Source organism: Hipposideros armiger, unplaced genomic scaffold (assembly GCF_001890085.2).
Source record: "Hipposideros armiger isolate ML-2016 unplaced genomic scaffold, ASM189008v1 scaffold_44, whole genome shotgun sequence".
In the NCBI taxonomy this organism is placed as follows: Eukaryota; Metazoa; Chordata; class Mammalia; order Chiroptera; family Hipposideridae; genus Hipposideros; species Hipposideros armiger.
Window position 1 is genome coordinate 2,602,533 of NW_017731394.1, and position 24,743 is coordinate 2,627,275.

General features: G+C 47.5%; 1 protein-coding gene across 10 annotated transcripts; it reads right to left on the reverse strand.

Moving 5' to 3' along the window:
- Positions 1-23,928, reverse strand: ELF5 (E74 like ETS transcription factor 5). Of its 10 annotated transcripts, none has more exons than XM_019639429.1 (8): positions 23,627-23,928; positions 17,463-17,580; positions 16,451-16,575; positions 4,993-5,226; positions 4,114-4,164; positions 2,440-2,508; positions 682-877; positions 1-234 (listed from the first exon to the last, which is right to left on the reverse strand). In XM_019639429.1, the coding sequence occupies exons 3-8, from the start codon at positions 16,569-16,571 to the stop codon at positions 138-140; spliced, it is 768 nt and encodes a 255-aa protein (XP_019494974.1). In that variant the 5' UTR covers positions 16,572-16,575; positions 17,463-17,580; positions 23,627-23,928; the 3' UTR covers positions 1-137. The 10 variants fall into 10 exon arrangements, with proteins under 10 accessions (XP_019494974.1, XP_019494972.1, XP_019494975.1 ...); XM_019639427.1 differs by lacking the exon at positions 23,627-23,928 and adding an exon at positions 23,307-23,435; XM_019639430.1 differs by lacking the exon at positions 23,627-23,928 and adding an exon at positions 21,246-22,121.
- Between the last annotated feature and the right edge of the window lie 815 nt (positions 23,929-24,743).

Consider the following 24,743-nt stretch of genomic DNA (forward strand, 5'->3'; position numbering starts at 1 on the left):
TAAGCTGAGATGTGGAGAAATTTTATCAGCACTTGTGCAGGTTTCAAGAAACAAACACAAAGACTTTCAAATGTCCATTGCAATCGGATTGTTTTAAAAGACGGAAATCCATAGCATGAGCTTGATGATGGAGCCGATCATAGCTTGTCTTCCTGCCACCCGTGTGCGTTTTTTCCAAACTTGTACACTAACCTTCGGTCAACCCGTTCCAAAATTCCCGTTTTATAGTAGTACCTGAGAAAGACAGCAGAAGACAAATGTGGGGGGTGGGGGGTTGCACCCCAGGAAAACAACAGAACATAAACCCTCTCTCATTCTTCTCAGGTGACAAGGCTGGTCTTTGGTTACCCTGGTATTTTCACACCCTGTTATCAACTTACACTTAAACCTTTTCCCAGACATCTTGAAGATTGAACCTCACATTTAGTTCCAAACGTGTTTTTGTGTGTATGTGTGAGATAGCCTGGATTCAGAGTGATCCCCGGGGAACACTGCCAAGCATGAACAGGGCGGCGTGTCCGTTTACAAACCATAATCCCACCTGTAACTAAGAACCAAAGTGTTGTCTCATGACCTTTTGATGATCAAGGAACAAGCTGCAAAAACAACTTAATTTTCTATGGCTGGCCATTTTATATAACTCTGCCTGAGGGTTCATGGCATTTCATGCTATTAACTTACCTCAGAGCTCTGCTCAACTTTTCGTATGTCATTCTGTCGTTTTTCTTCCTTTGTCCCCACATCTTTGCCAGGGCTTCTGATTTGACCACCCGAAAAACACCTTGTTCCCTATCTTCCCATTCCAGAATGCCACAGTTTTCCTCAGGAGATAGAAGCAGGTCTCGTACAAATTCCCATAGATGGGAACTCTGGAGGCCTTTGAGGAGGAAAAAGAGTTAACTCAATTTTTTTTTTTTTAAATTGGGGAATTCGGGGATGGGAACAGCGCTGGGGAATTGGGGGAAGGGGAACAGACAAGTTGCTGTCGTTTTGTTCTTCAGTCTAGTTGTGGAGGACGTTGCTTCACTGGCCCAAGTTGGCACCATCATTGTGCTCTTCCCGGTCGAGGCAGATCAGTTGCCGGCTTCTGGATGGCCACTCACAGCGGCTCCGGGCCCCTCACGCTGGCTGCTGGCCACACATGGTAGCCCATGGCAACCCACTGCAGCAGTACTGCAGCCTACGTCGTCGCCGTCGACTCACAGCAGCCCAGCTCCAGGTTGAGCTGTTGTTCAGCATCTCAGCTGTAGAGGGCAGTGTCACTGGCCCTCATATGTGGGATCCGAACCCCGGGGACCTCTGGCGTCCCAAGCCAGCTCTTAACCAATGCACCACTCGGCCTGCCCCTCAAGTTTTTTTTTTTTAATTGTAAGAGAAGAGTTGTACAACTTGTCATTCACCCATGAGAATTGCTGCTTTGTGGGTTATTTCCCCTAGTTGTGATGGAGTGCTCTATTTGGGACCTTACCAAGTCGTGAAACGTCTATCTTTGGTAAAGCAATAACAAAACACACATACAGGGACACCAAACTTACATCGCCTAGCAACACTGGCTCATGGACTGCCCTTGCTCTGTGGGATCATGGACTAACTCTTACGGAATCAATGAAATGACTATCAAATAATCTTTTCACTTTTCTTTCTGACAGGCAGTGTGGTTGTCTCACAGCCACAGCTGTCTGGGTGGACCAGTCCTACAATTAGGGTTTTCGTGGTATTTCTCCTGTTAAGACTGGCTCTGGAGTCCAACTGCCTGAATTCACCTCTTCCTACGTCTATAATCATAATCTCTCTACTCCTCTGTAAAATGGGAACATAAGAGTACCCACTGCATAGCAGAGGTTAGAGGATTATGAGTTAACACACATCAAGGGGCTAGAACCAAGCCTAGCAGGCTGATTCTGCTCTCGGTAGATCTGTCTTAGTTTGGGGAAAGGCTAACAGAATTGTCAACTCCTGGTGTTTTCTCTACTCCTGTCCCTGAGTACTTAAATGAGAAGGACCCCCAGGAGACCGACCAGGTCAAACAAACCTTTATTCAGAAACTCAACATGGTTAGAAAATTTCTTCCTCATTTTAATTCTTTATAGTACCATTTCCAAGCGAAAAACTTGAAGTAAGTGTAAATTTGATAACTTTTATAAAAATCATCGTCAACGTCTACTACCTTTGGGAAATAACTGGTCCCATGTAAACATTCAGTTTCAAAGCTTATGAAAGCAGATTACTTTGTCTCTTGGTTTTAAGAAATTAGAAATAAAAAGTGGCAGCTCGGGCTGGCCAGGTGGCTCAGTTGGTTAAGAGCTCGCTCAAGAGTGCGAGCTCTGAGCAACAGCGGTTCTATTCCCAGCCTGAGCTGAGTTGCCGCTGAGCTGCCAACAGGTGGCAGGATGGCTCAGCTTAAAAATAAATAAATAAAAGTGGTGTCTCAACACTTACTCGTTCGACTATGACTGTGACAGTCTTGACTTTTGAGGCCACTCGTTTTCAAGCAGTTGGAATCAGCATCTGAAATAGAATGCTTTATGGCAGTAGGAAGGAATCGAGAGGCCACGTTCAGACCTCAAATCACATCCAAACGAGCAGATATTAATTGAACACCTTTCTGTTAGAAGGCACCAATTTAGGCACTTTGGGGGTAATTAGTTGGTGGGAGGTGCAAAAATCCCTAAGACTCAGCATTTATCTTTTAGGAGCAGGGAGCATTTATATTGAACACTGGGACCTGCTGTGTGCCAGGTCCTGGGCTCCATGCTGGGGGTACAAGAGCGAACAAGATGGACTCGGTCCCTGATTATGTGGAATTTAAGGACTAGTGGGCAAGGTGAAAAGCAAATGAAACAAATCGCCCGTGCTTTTAAGTTTTATGAAGGAAACAAAATATTGGCTAGAGAATGAGGTGGAGGAAAGTACTTTAGGAGAGCCTCATGAAGAGGAGACAGGTAAAGGTGAGAGGGAGCTGCATGAGGAGGAGGGACAGAGTATTCCGGCACATGCAGCCAAGCATGGAGAGAGGACCAGTGAGGCAGGGGTGCGGTGTGCCCGGGGAGAGTGGTTGACGACGGTGCTGGGGAAGCCGGCTGCCGGCAGATCACATAGGGCCTTCATCACAGGCCCTGGTAAGGACTTAGGACTTTTATGCAAAGAGAAAAGCAAAGACTTTGGAGGTTGACAAGATCCGATCCACGTTTTAAGAACATCCCTCTGGCTAGTGCATGGAGAACAGACTGGAAGGGACACAAGTAAAAGCAGAGATCAGTGCCTAGCTCTGGGCCTGGCACATAGTAAGTGTTCATAGATGTTTGTCAAATGACTGAAAAGACAAAGAAAGAAATGGATGAGAGAAGCCAAGGAGAGAAAGGCTTCAGATTTAGACACACCTGGATCATTTGTCACCTTCTAACCTTGTAACCTTAACCTCTAAGCTTTAGTTCCTACCTCTGTAAAAGGCAGTGGCACTAGGCCTTGTCTTACAGGGTGATAGGAGAGATTACCTCAGACAGTGTCTGTCAAGGTTCTAGCCCAGGGCCTGGCTCATGGTAAACCACGCCTCCTGCCCGCAAGGCCAGGGCCTGTGTGTGGGACTCAGTAACTAACAGTAATAATCATTATCACTTTAAAAAATGAGAGCTCCAAAGTTCCCTTTCCTAATCCTTCTCCATCTGCAAATGCAAAACAGTGAGGGTTAATTTCTAGAATCAGCAAGGCTATCTGAGCTTCTCCATCACCTTATAATTATAAACTCGACCTGCCTCGTGAGCTCAGATTCTTCGCAGACACTATCAACCACAAGACCTCTCATGGTTAGTAATTACGATGCTTACTGCTCACGGATACCAGTTTTTGGAGCTGCAATTGCTGCTGGCACCTGCCAGGCGCCTTGTATGCATTGTTTCTCGAACTCACCCCATTTTATAGCTAGGGAAACTGAGTCTGGGGAGGCTAGGACAAGCCCCAGGCTCTGTCCACTACATTTCTCCTGCTGTCTTCTCTTAGCCTGGGTGATTGTTGCAGGTCATCAGCCTTTCAGTGTGGTCCTAAAAGAATGATCAAGCCCTTGTACCCAAGAGTAGCCTCAACAGAGCCTTGGGCAGCTTGGCCTTGGTTACTTACAGTCTTTGATGGCAACCTTGGTCTCTTCAGCATCATTAAAAAAGGAGTAACCTGGGAAAGAAAAAGAAATCCACAAACCACATACCATACAATCCTGATTTCCCCTGGCCAGGCCTGCCGAGGACGTGCTGGGGAGACGGGGAGCGACTGTCCCCTCTGCAGGGTAGGTTTCTTTCAGAAGGAACCGTGGAGACTATCTGGCCTTTATAAGGCCACCCTGAAGCCAACCCCGAGAGGTGACAATCTCCTCGTTTTGAAAGGCTGCCTGGAGAGATTCCCCCGGGGCCAGGTGTTCCAGCAGGCTCTAAGATTTTCGGAGTGGGCACTGGTGAGTGAGTCCTGGCTCAGGGCCTGGAGGCCTGGGCTCTGAGCTGGGCTGGGAGGCCTTGCCTGGTCATTCAGTCTCTGGGCTCATGTTCCTCATTGGCAATGTGACAAAACCACGACTGAGCTCCCCGTTGGCTCTGAGAGTCTGCGATCTGTGACTCGGCCTCTAATCCCTCGGGGATTTGAATGCCTGTTGGGTGCTGGTCAAAGGATAAAATGGACATAGGAGGCCGCAAGGTGTGCAAAACCTGATATGAGGATTTAATGAGGATTTGGGAGACTGTCGGGGCCTTGGTTTGCTTCTCCAAAGAATGGGTGGGCTGGAGGCGAATTAGGAATTTCAGATCATGTTTTCATGAAGCTGCTCAGGCCAAAGGACTCCGACTTTCTAGCTGGGTGTTTTGAGTTTTTCTTTTTAAAAATGTACTCCGCTCGCTTTCCTGTAGCAACTTGCTCCCTTTTACCTACAGCCTCCATTTCTAGCACACTGGAGCTGCCTCCGGATTTTGAGAGGTTTGGGTTAACAGGGAGCGTGGGTGCCTGGACACTGACCTTGCGAGCGGATGTTCTGCAAGATGAAGTACAGGTACTCCCCACAGATGCCAGCCGCCTCGACGAACTCCTCCTGGGTCATGCTGCACAGCTGCAGGCCGCTGACATTGAAGTGGCAGAAGGAGATGCAGCTGGTGTCCAGCTTGTACTGGTCGCAGCAGAACTGGAGCCATTCCCAGACATGGCGCTTAGTCCAGTACTCAGGGTGGACAGATGTCCAGTATGAATCGCAGGCTACAGCAGAGGAGAGAGAACTGAAGGACTGGCCCCCAGGAGAGGCGTTGGAAGGCCCCTCGAAGGTGGCTCTGGTTATGTTATCATCCTTATCCCTTGTCCAATGAGTCAGAAGGACCTCCAGCCCTTGGGTGTTCTACTGGGGCCCAGGTCACCTTCTACTCCGCAGGGAAAACCAGAGGGGCCTGGGTCCTACTGGTGGACTTTGGGGCAGGAGAGGGAATGGCACGGGCAAGAAACCCAGGCGTGGCTTATGAATGCCCAGCCCTGGTTTCGTTGCTTAGAAAGGAGGGAACTAGTGGAAAAAGAAAGAACGAGGCTCATCAGTGATTCAGTTTTAGACAACATGGTGTCAAAAGCACAGGCTTTGGAGCCCAACAAGCCTGGACTCAAATCTTGGTTCTGCTGATTTCCACTTGGGCCAGGTCCGTAGACATTTAAGCCTCAGTGTCTTCATCTGTAAAATGGGGATAATAATATGCCCAAGTCATAGGGTTATTTTGCAGTTTGGGGTTAATATATGGAGGCTGTGTGGTGCATAGAAAAGAATTAGTTCAATAGTTATAAAATGCCTACTGTGTGCCAGGCACTGTTTGAAGCTGATTTGATTCCCTCTGCTCTTATGGACAGCTGCCAACACTATTAGTTTGTGCATTGCCCCTGGCCAACTTACATTGAGGGCCTCGGGCTGGTGAAATGTTGCTCAGAGTCTAACAGTCCTTAGATCACTATAGCAGGCTCCTCAGCAGGGAAGGGAAATGGAGGAGTTCATTGTGTTTTTGTGGTTTGGTTGGTGTTTTGAAGAATTTCTATCCTGAAACCAGTGCCCCTTCACTCCTTCAGAGGAACCCTGTACACACCCAGACAGAGGTGGGTGCTATCCTGTGTGGGAGGCAGGGCAGACACTGAATGCTCAATAGCCCTGTCCCAATGCCAGGCGAAGGAGAAAGGGTGGCAGACATGGGGTGTGGAACAGGTGAGGTACCAGGCACTTGGTCAGGCTCTTTGACATAAATAATTCTTGCAGCTGCTGTGGTACTCATTCATTCATTCAATAAATGAGCTTCAGTTTCCTCATTGGTGAAATGGACATAATGATAGCACCTATGTCATAGAGTTGTTCTGTGGATTAAATGAGTTAATATATGCAAAAGTACTTAGAACAGAGCCTGGAAGGTTTTGATGATATGATTAAGATTATGATTGAACACCTACTATATGCAAAGCAACCAATTGTGTGCTAAGGATTCATAGTAAATAAGAGGCTTGGTCCGCGTCCTCTGGGAAGTCACAGATGAGGAGCCTGGGGGTCACGGAGGACTTGCCCAAGATCCCACAGCCAGTGTGTGGCGGACCTGGGATTTGAACCCCAGTCTAAACTTGAAAGCCATAGCTCTTCCCATCGCATCACACCCGTCCTCAGCGGGCCAGCACAGAGAAGAGATGAACCATGGAGAGGGAGGTGGGGGCCGTCTGAGAGCTGGAGAGAATAAGAAGGCCTGAGGGAAAGGCAGAGAGCAGAGTACAGCATAGCCGACTGGCTTAGGGTGGATGACAGAAAGGGTCACTCATGTGCTAGTCTCCACAGCAAATGACACCTATTCCGATGCCCCCTTTAAATGCTGCATTTGTTGCCACTGTCCCCCGTGGAGCAGTGAAGCTTCCAGCCCCCGGGCAGGAGATGGGTTCTCTGCCCTGTCAGGTGTACTGCTCCCTAAGCATCCCCTGCCTGTCAGCTTCTTAAGTTCCTCAGATCCTCCTAAACAGGTATGATTAGGCTATTTGATAAAGAAGGAAACTGAGGCTCTCCCATAAAACTCAGAGCCCTCACAGAAATCTCTTTTCCTACTCTGGCGTGGATTGGGGGACAGTCAAACTTAAACAATAGATTTGTTTTACTTAAAAATTTTAATCCGAATTCTGTGTGCATGAGGATTAGAGTTAATACTCTGCCAGGGTCGTGGAGACCGATGTTGTCACCTCTACCTGGTGGCTGAGGGAGCAAGAGGGCCGGTGAGGCCCACACCTGTCCTCTGGCTCACTGGCTGCTGGCTGGAGCTGGTCCACCAGCCCATGGTGGTAGTGGTGGTGGTGGGGGGGCACCTCATGGCCAGCAGGGTCTCCAGGGAAAATAGGATGGCCATTCCCCAGTCTGGTCTGTGCTGTCAGGTACTGATTTATGGCTTAAGTAAAGCTAGGGGGACTTTACTTTCCTAATATTCTAAGAGAGATATTTATGAGCCTTGAAATTCTTCTGCCCTTGGTCCTGAGCTGAGCCCTGACAGAGATGGCTATCGGTGCCCTGCAGTTGGAGGACACAGCTTATTTATTCTCATAGAAAGGTTTCGCCAAGTCTCCATTCCCCTCCCCGCTCCACGTCCACCCCCTCATCATTTTCTTTGGCACTTGAAGAGGGCCATGTTGTTTCTGGAAGCCAAGAGGGCCTAAAGGATTCGGAGAAATGCCTGGGTGGGGGCGGGCACTGACATTAGGAAGGTGTTGCTGGCACAGGCTCCCTTCTCCTCAGCTCTCTCCTTTGAAGCTCACCCACAGAGCAGGCTTTGTGTGCGGTTTGGGCCCCTGGAGGGAAGCCGGGGCCAGAGCCAAGCATGGCGGGCTCTCTCCTCACCAGGAAAGTCCTTCCCACAGCCCCCAGAGCTAAGAAGAAAATGGCAGTTCTCAGCGACAGAGACAACATCATGGGGTGCTCTCCTGTTGTGGTGTGCTTCCATGGCCCCATCCTCATGAGGAGGGCCACAGAGGTGAGGCTGACAGGATGAGAAAGGCCTGCTTCAACTGGGCCTCCCCTTACGGGGCCTCCCCTGTCACCCCCTCAGAATTGGCTCCTGGCTCAGTGTCTTTCCACAGGCGCTTCCCTTCGCCTAGGACGAGGTCCCCATCTGCCTTCTTCTAACTAATTCCTGCTCATCCTCAGGACCACACAGCGCATGCCCCACTCTTAGAGAGTCTTCGCTCCCCTGCCCAGCTCTCCTGAGGTGTCCATCTCAGAAGGATTTGCACCTGCCTCCCTCCATCCCTAGACCTTGAGCTCCATGAGATGGGGCCAGCTTGGCTTTGCTCACCCTGAGTCAGGAGTGCTTGGAGGCCGGCCTAGCCCACTGTGGGTGCTCAGTGAGTGTAACTGACTGACCGAATGACCGATGAGTATTATCTCCCCTTGACAGGTGAGGAAACTGGGGTTCTGGGAGGTTATATTACTCTACTAACACCACACAGCCAGTCAGTAAGGGAGTTAGGTCCCACGCCAACTCTTCCTTCTTTGGATGTGGGAATTTTACATCATATGCCTCACTCTTCTGGGTTGAGGAGGAACAAGTTGGATATACATCCTGAAGACTGACTAGAAAAGATTTGGATGAATGCAGATATATACGAGTGTGTGTGTGTATGTGTGTGTGTTTATATACATTCTGTTTATATATTTATATACATTCTGTCTACATATAATATAGGTTTGAAAATCCAGGAAAAGGATTGAGAGATTGATGATGACAGTGTTTGCAACCCCAGTGAATGACCTGAAGAAGACCGTTTTACTACTTGGAAGAGATGAACTCAGGGCAAATAAAGGAAAGGGTAATACGCCCACAGAAAATGTTATCTCCTGTATTGTCTGGAAATGTAAAGTGTTTTCCTCAATGCATCTTCCATTTATAACATAATCTAAACCTTTTAGAGAAGCTGAGCTATGAGGACCTTCTGCCATTGTCTACTGGTTGGGGACAGATGGCATCCAGTACCTGGTAGACTTACTCCAAATGTCCTCGGCCAGCTCCTTTGAAGTCAGAAGTGAGTCAGGACACTTGTGTAAGGGCCAGCTGCCCTGGGAAGAATTGAGGAGCTAAAAGGAGCAATTCTGAGGGAATTGCCACAAGTGATGCCCTGAACTGGGATTATAAAATTCAGAAGGAGGACTTGAGTTTTTAGACCTGGCTGGCACACTCAAATGCCCACAGGCTCAGCAGGTAAGGTCCATGCCTGAAGTGGCCCCAGGTGGGGACAGCAGAAATTGGAAAAGTTCATGCTAAGTAGAAGTCGCTACCCAATTCCACATGGCCACTTCCATGCCGGAAGGTGGGCTCTGTGTAGCCAGGCCCAGATCGTTATGTGATGGCAAGTTATTTAATTTTTTAAAAACCCTCTGAAGGTCAATGACAACTCTTCCATAGACTGGATCTCTCCTGGAAGTCACTTTGTGATAAGAAGTTTCACATGCATTTGAATAGCTGTCTTCTTCGAGATTATTGCTTAGAATGGGCATGCTAGAGTTTTAATTTTTTTTTTAGTTGAGTAGTATTTTCTTCAAATTAAAACTTATTTGCAAAAAAGAAGCACTGCTTTGCTGGGAGTTGAGATGAAGGTACTAGAGGGCTTCCCCTCGGTAGCTCCAGAAAGCTCTTTGAAAATCTTTGCTGTAGCATGTGAAACCAGGGTTCCTGTTATTTGGATTCCCCCTAAAAGTTGAAAAGGCATATGGTCTCACACTTACTGTTCTTGCCTTCTTGGGACTCATCTGCAAAATGGGAATAATGGGATCTCCCTCACCATGCTGTTGAAAGGATTAAGTGAATCAAAATGTGGAAAGTGCTTAGAATGGGGGCATGAATGGAATAAGTGTTCATTAAATACCAACTATTTATACTTGTTAATATTGTAAATATGGCTACCCATAACTCTACTTTGATTGCATTTCCTCAAATACTTCTAATACATTCTCTCGCTCTCTCTCCCTCCATCCCTCTCTCTTTCACTGTGTGTGTGTGTGTGTGTGTGTGTGTGTGTGTGTGTGTGTGTGTGTGTAGGCCAGCAGCTTTGTTCCTTTCCAGAGTTTTGGGTTTATTTTCGTTATGAAAAATGAGCATATTCTGTTATGAATCATGCTAATTTGTCCTTATATTGCTAGCATGAGTTAGGTGGCCAATGCTGTTCCAAATATGGGAACACAGGTGAGTCTGTGTGGCTTTGTAAAATACTTCATGGTCAGGACATACTCCAGAACCATGCTTCTGAAGCGGGGGTGGAAGGACGGGGGCTAAGTCCCCAGAGTAGACAGAGGGTGACAGAGATAACTAAAGCCACATGATAATGCCTGTGCATCTTTAGTGGAAGTGCCAGAGAGTGGGTCCGTTATCCCCCACCTCTATTTTTTGTGATGGACACTTGATGTCTTCTCAGTCTTATGTAAAGTGCTTAAAAAGAAAATTCTAAGCAAGTCCCCTTGCCATCTCTTCCAACTGGATTGCTGCCCCTAAGCCCTTCCTATATAGGAATTTTGGAGTCAACACTGTTCATTTTCTTGGAACCTCACTTGCGAGAATTTGGAGGGAGGGTTTTGACTGTATTACAACAAAATAGATAAGCAGCAGAATGCAAAATCTGCAGATTGCAAAAGTCCTTTGAGCTTAGAGCTTTGAATTCTAGACCCTCTGGAGAGGTTGATCTTTCTCCTCTGCTGATTGGGGAGCATAGATGGGAAAGTTTGTGAAGCTAGATGAACCTGTAAGACTGTTGTTCCCGTCTTCCATTCTACGGTTCTGTCACTAAGCTGGAGTGAGAGGGACCTTCCAGTGGGAGTTGTAGGGCTGTGTGACGTAACTGAGCTTGGGCTGTGGAGGTGGACCTTCCTAAGCTGTAGTCCTGGCTCTTCAACTTATTAGCTGTGTAAGCCTAACAAAGTTTCCTAACCTCTCTGGACCTCAGCTTCCTTCATCCGTAAAACAGGAATAATAATAGTGCCTACCTCTTAGGAAGTTTGCTGTGAAAGATAAAGAAGTGATCCATGTAGGGCCGGCCGAGTGGCGCGATGGTTAAGAACTGGCTTGGGATGCCAGAGGGCCCCGGTTCGGATCCCACATATGAGGGTCACTTATACTGCCCTCTGCAGCTAAGATGCTGAACAACAGCTCAACCTGGAGCTGGGCTGCCGTGAGTCGCCGGCAACGGCGTAGGCTGCAGCCCCTGTGGCAGTGGGTTGCCATGGGCTACCGTGTGTAGCCAGCAGCCAGCGTGAGCGGCCAGCAGCCGCAGTGAGTGGCCGTCCAGAAGCCAGCGACTGATCTGCCTCGCCCGGGAAGAGCGCAATGATGGTGCCAACTTGGGCCAGTGAAGCAACGTCCTCCACAACTAGACTGAAGAACAAAAGGACACAGCGACTTGTCTGTTCCCCTTCCCCCAACTCCCCAGCACTGTTCCCATCCCCCCAATTCCCCAATAAAAAATCTTTAAAAAAAAAAAAAGAAGTGATCCATGTAAAGAACTTAGCTCAGTTATCTGGGCGATAACAAACTTTTGCTATAAGTCACCTATTATTAGTTATTATTTGGGGACTACATTTGTCCTCGGGGAAATGAGGCCTTCCTTGCTGCGGCCTCAGTCTAACTGGGAAGCAACCAGAACGAGCAAGCCCAGGGATCAGCGAGGGGGAGGCAGACAGTCTGGGTCAGAGGAGGCCTGAGTTAGACAGCTTGGACCATAATTAGCATGATTTATTAGCATGGGGCTTCGGGAACATTTTTTGCCTGGGGCAGCACTGAAGAGACTCAGTAAGTGAACTGGATAGCACGGGCGCCATCAATCGTGGCTTTGTCACTGAAAGGAAGGTCTTTATGAGGGGAAACATAAAGTGATAAATTGCTTCCAGGTTTCCTCCCAGAGCAGGTGTAGCCCTTTTTGGCTTTCCTTTCAAGCCTGTGGAATGATTTAGACCAGGAGGTGGAAAAAAAAAATCCAGAGCAGTAAGAAACTGGATGGAGAAAAGACGAGAAGGGATGGCTGGGTATCAGCAAAGAGCTGTGGCCTGAGGTGTGTGGAGTTAGGAAAGGGTGGAGAGTGCCAACCCCTGAGAGGCCCTGGGCCCACTGCTGCCCAGAAGGCTCAGATGTATGCAGGATAGACTAGCAGTGGCAAACAGTGAGGCCTCTCCCTGGGGGTGTCCTGGAATGCGACCACTGCCACAGGGCTCACCTCAGACTTTCCAGGGATGTTGTGTTTATTTATCTGCATTTGATTTAAACATTCTGACTCTTTCCTATTTATGTGCTCTCCAACTTTTATACCCAGCACATGAACCTTGCTTAGAAAAGCCCACACACGACACACATACCTCTCTCTTTGGTCTTCTGGATATCACTACCCAAGATCAGTGGGCTTTCCATATCTTTTGAAAGTTCTTTCTTTAAATAAAACCTCCCATTGTGTAATAACAGCTAACATATTTGTTGAGCACATAGTATGTGCCAGTTACTGTGCTACCCTCTGAGTTTTCTCATGCTATCCTCAGCATAATGCTATGAAGTCCCAGATCACATCACCCAGTTTACTAAGTAAATGAAGAATGTAAGGCACAGAAGGCTGAAGTCCCTTTTCAAGGTCACACACGAATAAGTGGTAGAGCTAGGAGCAGGTCACATAGGTACCTTCTAGCTCCTGTAGCCAAGCCTTGATAACCACTAAGCTGTGCTGTCTTCAGATTTAAAGTATAGGAGCCTTGCTTGAGGGTGGGGATGAAGAGGGAGGGACGTGGAGCCTGTCCTTCTCAATTGTCACCCAGGTCCCTAGGGGGGGCTGCTCAGGAACCCTTAGAGCTGCTCCAACCTAGAAACCACTGCTGTGAAGTATAAATGAGATTCCAAAGCAAAGTGGGCACTGCATGTGGGCGTGGCCACCTTGGCAATCAGGGAGGCATGTGGGTGTGGGGATGTTGGGATGGAGTTCCAGAAAGTAGGAGTGAGGCCAGGATACTCTATGACTTGTCAGATGCTTGGCTGCTGGGACTTGACTGGAGAAATAATGTTTTAAAGCTATCATATGCTTGTGAAATATATGCAGCACCTCCTTTGGTAAATGTTTCCAGTATTTGTAATTCCTTACTTTAAGAGCTGAAGAGGAGGCCAAAGTGAATTAATGAAATTCTAGAGTATTTGGCGATGTCACTGCCCACTCTCCAACCTGCAGTGCAGCCACACAGAAGTCCTGCTTCAATGAGCAGGTCCAAGCCTTGGCGCTTAGCACGGATTCAGCTGCCCTCTGCTAAAGCCATTGGAAAACGCTGTGAAAACTACTGGCTTTCCTAATTAGGTTGCATATCCCTCCCGGCCCTCTCACAGACATCATCTGTCCAGGGGGCACATCGTTTCTTTTCCCCTTTCTCTCCCTTTGATCTCAAATGTCTAAACTATCAAAAATTCTGCACTGGAAAGGTTGAGATGGAGACCTTTATTAATGTTGCTCAATATGAAAAGTGAAGCGAGGAGCGAGAAAGCGACTTTTCCATTAACTGGGAGTCCTCAGCTATTTCTGGCTGCGGTAAGCACCTACCAAGTGCCAGGCATTTTGTTACACACTTGATATATGCAATCTGCCGGTCCTTCTGACTCTAGGAAACAGGTACTGTTCCAGCTGGGGAAAGACTATCTCAGAGATGGTAGATAAAACCTGCCCAAGGTCACGGGGCTGGTAAGAGGCAGAGCCAGCCCTTGAACCAACTCTAACAGGAAGCTGCCATGGGGACAACCCTGAATTCAAGATGGAATTTCCCATGAGATAAGAGAGATGTCTCAGAGCCTGCTGACCACAGAGCACACAGAACCTGGTTGTCCCCTGACATATCCCTTGCAGAGGGGGCTTTTGCAGACACTAAAACTGATGTGTCATCTCTCTGGGTGAGAAAAAGACAGAAGGTAGCCACAGGCCTTCTTCCCACAGGTGGGGCTCTGAGGACAGCCAGGGCCTACGAGGCTCACCGAGTGCCCAGGTGCTCACTGGAGACTACCCGACTTTGACCTTTAGGAGGTCAGAGACGCTAGCTCCTTCTGGAGTCCAGAAGGTGACCTGGCAAGTCAAAATTTTGGCTCCTCTCTCAGGGAATGTTAGGAGGTTGGATCACTTCCGGAGGCTGTTTTATTTCTATTGGCCTCATACCTTGGTGGGGATTTCTATTCTCTCAATGGGTGACGGGGGAAGAGGGCCACATCTGTGATGTTGCCTGATGCAGGAATCAGAGAGGCTTCTGGAAGGGATCCTAGCAATGACCTGGTTCAACCTCTCATTATACTGTTGGAAATGCAGAGCCCTCAGACAGGAGAAGGCTGTGTCTGCGAATCTAAGATTGTCGGATTTAAGCCACGTTGGCAATCGCGTTGGCGATCACTTCAGTTAACTCTTCATTTTCTAAATTGTGGTAAAATACACATGATAGAAAATTGACCAATTTAACCCTTTTCTTAAGTGCATAGTTCAGTGGCATTAAGCACATTCGCATTGTTGTGTAACCATCACGCTATCCATCTCCAGAACGTTTCATCATCCCAAACTGAAACAAGCCCTTCACTTTAAAACACTTTTGTGTGCTTGCTGCGTGCCTGACTGTGTCCCAAACACTTCACACATATTAACTCATTCCACCTTCACAACAACTCTGCAAGGTAGGCATTATTACTATCTCCATTTTACAGATGAGAAAACTGAGGCATGAGAGGCTAAGATGGCAGTTACTAAATGTCAAAGCCAGACTCAGCACTTAGGATGCCTGGCTCCAAAGTCCAAGCCCTTGACAACTGCAGAAGCTGCCTGGGACATCGCACGGGGTGGGTGGCTGAGTCCATCCCCTCCTACCACCGTTCCAATTGCCACCCTGCAGAATGAGCAGGAAGAGGGGCGTGCTCTCAGGATGGCAGGCCGTGGGTGGAGAGAAGGGCCAGGAGCTGGGCCCACCATCGTGGGACACAGCAGGGAGGAGATGGGAACATGAAAGCCTTCATTTTCTTCCTTTGAATTTAGCTTCTTAACCAAATATTGAGAAGAGATCAAGTATATTTCTCATTGTCTTTCTGGGCATGAGGTGCTTCTTAGGCCTAAAGGAGAACTGTAATATGTCTCTGAATGAATCAGGTGGAAATGCAGTTATCTGGACCTTTCAGACAAGGGTGTCAGATGTCGTGTACGTGTGCATGGGCGGAGGGGCGAGGGGTTGGGGGTGGGTGCACTACTGAATTATGTAGGCAAGTGACTCAAATCTGTCAGTGCAGCCCTGACTTCTGGCCCGGAGGCAGGGCTTCCTTGTGGTGATGGACGTTTCTCAGCATCCTGGGAGGCTGGGCCTTTCCTGGACTTTTCCCTCAGGGAATGCTGCCTCCTGCTCCCTGAATCAGCCTCCTGACCCTGAGTGTGGACTCACCAGGCTGGGGCGCACAGGGTAAATGCTCTGTGGGTACTGACAGCTTGATTAACAGTTGCATCCCCACTGCTAGCAGTCAGCCGGGTTTTCTGTGATGTGTAGTCACCCAAGCACCTGGGGACAGAGGCCCTCAGTGGGCTTCTGGGGCAGAGCTCAGCTGGCCTCCCTTTAGCATGGTATTTGCACACGGCCCTCTTCTTTCTTCTCAAGTGGGGAAAACTGGACTCAGAGAAGAAGAAGGGTAAGGAGGGTGGCCTGGGGGGACAGCGAGGATACTCATTTTTACTGAGCACTTGCTTGTGCCAGGCTATATATTTTACATACTTGGGTTCCTTAATCCTCACGGTGACTCTCATCATTCCTGCTTTAGGGATAAGGAGATAGAATCTCAGAGAATAATGATAATATTAATATCAATAATCACAGCATGACATCATTTATATAAGATGACCATGTAAGACAGTTAAGAGCACAGGCGCTCAGGTCAACTTGCACACAATTTAACTAACTGTGAAACTAACTTGAGCCAGTCCCTTAGCCTCTCTGTGCCTCAGTTTCTTCATCTATAAAATGGGAATAATAATTGTTTCTCATAGGGCTTCTATAAAGAGGAGATGGTTGCCTGGCATGGGGTATGGTGCGTAGCTAGTATTCAGTCAACGTTAGTGAAAAACATGATGATCAAGAAATAACAGTGTACTAGGCTGTAGGCTAAGGGATTCTTTCTACTACATTGTTTAACTATAATAACTCCAAGAGATTGATATCATCTCCATTCTCCCTGTTAGCAAAATAAGGCTCAGAGAGGTGAGCAGAGCTGGGAAGAGGTCGAGGTGAGGGCTCCAGTGCTTTCCTCTCGTCAGAAGCTGCCCTTCTGTCCGCCCAGGCCTCCCCTGGACCTCTGCCCTGGGTCCTGGGGAGAGCTGGCATTTACACTCCCCCAGCATGGGCTTATCCCCTGCCCGAGGCCAACACCACCTCCTGCCCCAGCCCGTCCCAGCTCAGATGAGCTTCTCCAGACATACGCACCTGTCTGATGCTCAAAGGCCGGATAATACTCTTCATTGCTGAACAGGTCGGTCCACGACATCAGGGGGTCGCAAAAGGACGTGTTGGGCAGGAAGGTGCTGTGTGTCACTGAGTCCAACATCACTCTGCAACAGTGGGAGAGGCTGTGAGGAGGTGGGTGGCTCTGGGAAACCGCACTGCAAGAGCCCTCAGCAGGTCACACTTGCTTTTAATAATGAGAACGAATACTTACAAACAGGCAGCCTCCTAGGTGCCAGGCACCCCTCTAGGTGCTTTCCATGATGACCTTAAGTAATCCTTGCCACATCCTGTGAGGTTTGTTCATCCATCCCCATTTCATAGATGAGAAAACTGAGGCAATTGCCCCTATAACATGGCCAATATATGGCAAAGCAGGGATTTGACGACTGGGGCTCTTACTATGCAACACTGCCTCTTTCTTTACTTTTCCTATTCATTTGCATCTGACCCCTGAACTCTGGCTTATAATGTCTAACAATATGCTTCTGGAAACAGGGCAAGAGTTGCTATCAATGAGTATACCCACAAACCCTTATCTAAAATTCTGAAATTAGAGCGCACTGAAATGGAAAGAGTGTGTGTGTGTGTGTGTGTGTGTGGTGTGTGTGTGTGTGTGTGGTGTGTGTGTGTGTGTGGTGTGTGTGTGTGGTGTGTGTGTATTTGATGCACTTATTTCCCAGCAAAAACCAGTCCTGAATTGATGTTATATAGCTTTATATACTGCTATATATGTTACATCTATGCTGCTATTGGGTTGTCGGAAAAGTCATGATGCATTTTTGCAATGAAAAGCAGAAAAAATACATCATGACTTTCCCGACAGCCCAACATATATATGTGTATAAACTATATATTATACATATGTAAGCACATACAAACTATATGTTATATAGTTTTATAACTACAAGTACAATTTTATTTACTCTACTTGAATATTTATGTGATACATTGCAGAAACATTAATGTGTTTAAGGAGTCATAGAAGGAATACCTGGAGAAGGGTATTCTGTGTTCTGCAGTAGACACACTGTAGGAACTTCCTAATGCCTGAAGAATTCTGAATTCTGCAGCACATCCAGCCCCAGGGTTTTGGATAAGAGCGTGAGGACCTGTCATAATTGTAACACACACTTATTCACTTTGGACTCCATGCCGAGCACTTGAGAACTTTACATTCCTTATTCATAGGCTCCTCAGAACAGCCACTCTGAGAGGTTCTGGTCGTGGTTCCATTTTATAGATGAGGGATGGACGCTCTGACAATCTAGGTAACATGCCCCAAACCACCCAGCTGGCAGGTGGTGGAGTTTGGATGACAGCTCAGGTTTGTCCATTTCAGAAGTCATGACCCTCATGGCTGTGCTCTGCTCCCTGCCGACATGGCAAGTGGAGTGCTTTGCGAGAAGGTGTCTGGTTGAGGCTGGGATGGGGGCAGAAGAGATGGGCCTGGGACCCCCACTGCACGCATTCTTCCCCATGCAAGTCTCATCTTTCAAGTTTCTCTTTGCTGCCGCCCATATTTCCACAATTTAGAACAACAACAACAACAACAACAAAATCCATGTCTGGTGGATTAGAAAAGTTGTTTGCCCAACTTCTTTTTTTATTACTGCAGTAATGTTGATGAGATAGGGTGGTTCTACCCCCCATTTTGCAAAGGGGACACAGCAGCTCAAGATCACACCGCTGGTAATTGTCTGAGCAAAGACTGGACTCTGGGTCTTGGGATATTAAACACGTGGAATTTTAAGGTGGTCAGGGGCTTATTAATCACCTCGCCCAGTGTTTCCCAACATTAGTCATTTGCCTACCACCATGATCATCTACTTAATGTATGTTAAAAAACCAACTCCCTTTTTGTTTTAACGTAAATACATTTATTTAAAAGGAAAACTTTACATCACCACTATCAATGCAAAGTCAGTATTTTTTAGAATACATAAAAATTAAGATGTAAGTATTTAAATAAAAATTGTTCATCCATGCACCTCCTAGATCAGGGGTTAGCAAACTATAACCTACATTCCCAGTGTGCAGCTCACCACCTGTTTCTGAATGGCCTATGGTTAAAAATGATTTTACATTTGTAAATGGTTACACATTAAATGATATGTGCTTTTTAGCCTGCAAATCCTAAAATATTTGCTTTCTGGCTCTTTAAGTAAAAGTTTGCCTACCCCGACCAGCTTCATGTCGTGTATCATGAGTGGTGTAAGTACCACATGTTGGAAAGTACTGTGTGTGTTAGTCCCATCTTCCCCCTCAACCTGTCATTTTAGAATCGAGAAAGTTAAGGCTCAGGGAATTTGTGTCACTTGCTCAAGGTCACATAGCCAATGGGTGGCAGCGTTGTATTGTATGAAGAGAGGTCTTACATTTTCCAAATCTCGGCCTACCTGCTTCCTTTTCTAAAAACACTCACAGTCATATCTGCCCAGAGACACATCCCAGGAACACTTACATATCGAATAGGACCTCAGTATTGAGGGGACAGGATTGTGTGGTTCCAGAACCAAAGACCCAATTGCTTGGGGATATTTGCAAACCTACCATGATTATGACCATCAAATGTGCTTGAGAGCTGTGCTTCTGACACAGATAAAACACCGAGCTCAAATTCTCACCCTTAGGCACCCTTTCTGTGCCATCAATGAAGAGCCACCAGACTCCACTGGGAAGCCTTCCTGATGCCCAGCGAGGGTTAATGCACCAGGCAGATTATCATGTTCACGGATCTCTCCCTGACAACCATATCAAACAGAGGTCAAGGCTGCCTGGGTTTAGACTCTGATTTTCCCACGGATTGGCTGGTGTTATACCCTGAGCGGGAGGCAGGATGAAGAGGGATGGGGGTGGGGGGCTATGAGAGAGGTCAGAGCCCCTGGAGCCCCAAAACCCTTCTGCTTTCTGGACTCAACCTCAAGAAAGTTCTACATGAGGGCTCAAGGTAAAAAGACCCCCTGACCCTCTGGGACAGAGGCTCAGAAACCGAGGACAAGGATGGCAGACTTCTGACATGACCATCACAGTTGATTTGGAGAAAGGAGAGGTGGAAGAAAATAGAAAACCATCCCCAGGTCTTTAATGTCAGTTAGAAATCCTCCAGATACAAAACACAACAGCGGGAGTGAGTGCTCCCTCATCTCCACCTGAAAAATAGCTCTCAAAAGTCATTCGGTAAGTTGATGTTGGCTATATAAAAATTAGGAATATTTTTGATCAATAGGATATTTACCTCCTTCAAGGATATTTTTTTTTCTTACACCAGCCCACTCACTTGCTCTGTAATCTCTCTAGTGCCTGACACAGCGCAATTATCTGATTCCCTTCAGTAATTCCTCCTATGGTCAATTATACTTGTATCCATTAAGTTTTCTTAAGCTTTTCTTAAACGGCTATTTTTCCTCTGTAAGATTTTTTTGCTTTTGGGGAAAATGTCTTTTATCAAAGCAGCAGACGGGTTGTTCTGTTTTTTGTTTTTTGGTTTTTTCTTTTTTCTGCTATTGCATAGGAGGGGTTATTATTAACTCTGGGCTCTCCGCAGAAGAACTTGGCTACTTAGTCAGCACGCTCTAGGTGTGAGAGTTCTGGAATAATGGCTGCTTTGTCCTCAGTAGCCAGCTTCTTAGGCCCTCTAGGGTCTTTGCTATAATTGAACATTTTAGCTTTTAAGATTTCTTTCATGTAAGTGGAACAAGGTGGGTGAGAAAGAACAACTGTTTGGGGCCCCACTTCTCACTGAGGACATTGAGACCCAGTGACAGTCAGGCCCAGGCCTGAAGGTAGACCACGGATTCCCAACGGGGGTGACATTGACCCCAGAGGGGAAAAACTGGCTCTTGGGTGTCAAAAAAATCTTAGATGTTATTATGTTTCACGACCCTCCAAAGGGCTACAGTACATTAACGATATACAGTATTTCTATGGTATTAACATTTCATGGAGAGGGGAGACAATGGAGAAACAATTATCTTAAAAGGCTCCTTGGTGGGGGCGATAACGAAAAAACGGTTGAGCAGCACTGAGTTAGACCTGGAGTCAGCAGCAGGACAAGAAAAGGATATCTAGGGAGGGTCTTGGGCCTGCTGTTCTAGCCACACATTTTTGGTTTTTTTTCAGGGGCTGGCTGGTTTGTCATCATGGAAAGAGCACTGGGCAGGGAGTCATATTTCTGCCTCTTGAACCTCTCCAAGCCTCAATTCTTCATCTACTAAATGAACACACTGACCCAGTGGACTCCAAGCTGTGCCCTAGCTCTGTGGTTTTCTTCAGGCACCCACCCGATTGGGCCAACACACCCAGACACGTGCGCTTATCCACACAGGCATAGATGTTGGTTATATTTGGCTATTATGGTCAAGCAAGCTCATCAAACCACTACAAACAGAGGTTAAACGTTTAGCTCTGAAAAGGGCCCCCAGTTTCCTCTTCTCCCTTTCCTCCTATGCCCACTGCTTTCAGTGGTAGTTTCCGGGTATTTTGGCCTGGGCTAGCCAGGCCCCTTAAGCACTCTGGACCCTCACTTGCTGCCCATCAACAGACCCACGGCTGTTGGGATCAGTTTCCCCACATGTGGTCACCATTCTAGCTGCCTAGTAAGTAGACAAGGATTGAGCACAACCCACACAAGAGGGAGGAATCAGGTGGGTCCCCTTCCATGCACGAGAAAGGCTAGCCACAGGTACCTTTCGGAATGAGACAGCGATGGCATGGAGGCTGAGGTCCCCGATGACTCCAGGGGCTTCCTAACCCCTCTGAGAGCCGGCTCACTCACCAAATGTGTACAGGGAGGGTCCACACAGTCAGAGGGACAGGCCTGTGGGCTTCTCGCCCTACACGAATCAGAGGCGGCAATCAGAGGTGTGGTGCCCATGGCCTGAGCAACCAGGCACTTCTGCTCAGCCTTCCAGAGAGAGAGGGGAAGGAGCAAACCACCCAGCCTTGGCCTGTTTGCTAGAGGAGGAAAATTCCTTTCTGACCCTGCCAGAGATCATCAACTTCACTCTGGGCATGTGACCAAAAATCCACCCAATGAAGCATCTACACATTGGCTGTTTATGCACCAAAACGTCACCAGGCAGAACCAGACCATAAGGGTATAAACCATGGGAAAGGAAGCCAAGAAGGGCCTTCCCTGAACCCACCAGCTGGGAAGGAAGGTGTTTTTCTTTCTTCAAAGCCACAGTGACATCAGAATGTCCACTTGGTCCTGAGCCCGACGGGCAAGGCAGGGTCAACTTCCCACCCTTTGGACCTCCCTAAGAAGGGACACATGGAGGAAAACCCAATGGACTATTTCGACACTTGCTGTTAAAGGATTGTGGGTTGGGTGCTTGAGTGTTTGTTCTTCTGGGAGAAACCAGAGCAGCTGTGAGAACCGACTTGCTGACGTCTTGCCAAGTGATTCCTCATTTTTCTTTAGCTTGCTTAGGGAGCTTGTTAGTTTATTTGTTTTTAGTTGTTTTTCTGAAAGGTGCAGCAAAGACCCACAGAAGGTGTTCCATAGAGTTTGCTGTGCGCTCCACTGGAAAACTCATTGTTTTTGGATTAAATCCATGGATGGTTCAATCCTACCTCTGCCACCCACAAGGCAAGAAACATGGGACACAGGTCTTACTGCTCAGCCTGTCAAAATTATTTTTGTTTCATGCAAGGTGTGGTATACAAAAATTCATGACCCTCACTGAGCTCATCTTTAAAGTGGGGATTTTACTATGCAATCCTCAGAATGTCCTGAGGGCTTAATAAAATTAGATAATGTATGCAGAGTACTAAGCACAATACATAGATTCATTTCCAGAGGGGGGACAAACTCATTTGTCATCAGTTTATCTAAAAAGTTGCTACTTAGATGACTCCTGAGAAAAGAAGACAACCAAATTGTGAAAACTTCTGAGAACACCTTGAATCACACACACACAAAAAAAAAACACACTCTCACAGATAACAGGAGGACGCAAGAATTAAGCTTTCCCTCAGAGGGGCAAACAACCCCTCTCCGTGGATCTTTAGACTAAAACATGAAATTGTCTTTCTAAATCACTTTACCTTTCTAGCCCTCAGTTTCCTTACCTGGAAGATGAAGAGGTTGTACCTAATGGTCTCCGACATTCTTTCCAGCTTCTAAAATTCTCAGCACAACCAAAGGTGGGTGGCTCCCCGCAGTGGGAGCATGTGCTACCAGTGACTGCCAGCAGGGGGAGATGCACAAGAATCCCACACACGCACAGTTTTTGAAAAGGTTTGAGAATATAGTGGAAAAACCTTAACCACTGCTTTTCTGGACGGATTCTATGCTAAGGTGGTGTGAGAGGGCAAAATAGGTTTCTTTTAAGTATTACATACAGACAAATTCCTGAAAAATGCCCCAAACTGTAATAAAGCAGCTTATTTTCTCTGTATTAAAGTGGGGACCATGAGCAGACCAATGGGGAAAAGAGGAGTTTGGCTAGGGGGAGGTGGGCTTTTCTTGAAGCTGAATATTTTTTTCTGCATAAAACCCAGCTTTCCTTTCTAAAGATAGCCTTAGCAGGCGTAGAGAATTGAGTGCCTGTACACATTCTCTCTTAGTTCCGCCCGGTTTAGTAAAGTGATCCAGGGGCTACCGAGGAGGGAGTGGGTGACTACACAGACTGAGGAGGCAAACATGTCTCTCTCAGGCAAACAGTTAAACCCCAGTCACACAGCTCCCAAGAGGCACTGTGACTGATGGAACTGGCAGGAGGGCTGACAATCTGGAGATGGGGACCAACAATTAGACCCAGGCCCCAGCCCAAGCCTCTGAGCCCTGACACCCCGTACAATTCATCCAAAAGAGCAAAGAAAAGGGGCTTACGTGAGGACAGCAGTGGCTAGGTCCAAAGAGGAGGCTTTCGAGGCAAGACAAGGCAGGCGCTCCCAGCACCAGCGTACAGTGGAAATAAAGGCACCTGTAGCCTTGTGATATAAGTAACACCTACAGACAGGTCCGTTTGGTTTTTCAGGTTTACGCACAGCCCCTTTGATGACGGTGACATACAGTGTGACACGGCTCCTTGGAGGAGGGGGGGGATGGTTCTCACGTGCAGAAAATTTACCTTTATCCTGCTTTTGTGCCCAGCTCACCACCCTCCCTCCTGACCCAGGGGACTCAGTAAACAAGCCAAGAATTCTTACCTCTGGGAGCTTTGCTGGATCCTGCATTGGCTGGGGATTCTCGTTTGTGCAAGTTGGAGGGGAAGCTCCAAAATGCAGCACTGGTGCCTATTTCTGCAGCCTCCTTTCTAGCCTGGAGGGGTCCTGCACTCTTGTACAGCTTGTCCTTCTCCCTTTTTGCCTGGTGGCAAGGAGGAAGGGCAGGAGGGAGCAGCGGTTAAGGACACAGGCTTTGCAGCTGGATGGCTTTGGATTCAAATTCTAGGTCCATCATTTTCTAGCTGTGTCATCTCCAGTAACTTAACGAGCCTGTCTGAGCTTCATCGCTCTGATGCAAATAATAGTACCTGCCCAGTGGGGCTTGTGAGGGTCACGTGAGGTAATAATGCAAGGGAAGCACCGAGTAAGGCTTTGTTAGCTGTTATGATCATAGTGTTTTGCTTGATGGAGCACGGTAACCAGAAGCCCCCTTCTCTATCATTTCCTGCAACCTTATGCCTTCGGACCAGGCGAGGGGAACAGCCAGTTTCTAGAACCACTGTTGGACCTTTCTTCTACATTTTCACTCAAAGCGTGAAAAGGGCATTGGACACATTAACTTATTCGACTTCTATCATCTTTGGATGTAATGAGCCATGGGGTCACTTTCTCTCCTCTTCTCCCCGCCCCCTCCCCACCTTACAGACAGAGAAACACAGAGGTTTAGGGGCGCAGTTAGGTATCCGCAGCTATGAGGCGGGACCTGACTTGCATGCCAGCTCTCAGGTTGTCTAGCTGAGAACTACTGCTTTTCAGGGCTTCCCTGTGAGAGCGGAAGTTCGACCTGATTTAGGCTGTGACATACAGTGACCCCAGTCATCGATAGGACAGCATGTATAACTCTATGCCTTTTTGCACTGGGCTTCCAGTTCTCTTGGGCAGTTAAGACATTGTGTTCAAAGTGCAGACTCCAAGCTTTAGTGAAAGCAGCGACTGGTTTGTTGGGTTTTCTTGGGAACACTGGGCACAGGGACAAATACACAAATACAAACACACGTATGGTCCAGAGAAACAAAAGGCAATTCATTAGAGAGCTCAGGTGTCATCATGGAAAAATTGTTGAAGAAAGACTGCCTAGGCCACTGACTTGCTGTGTAAC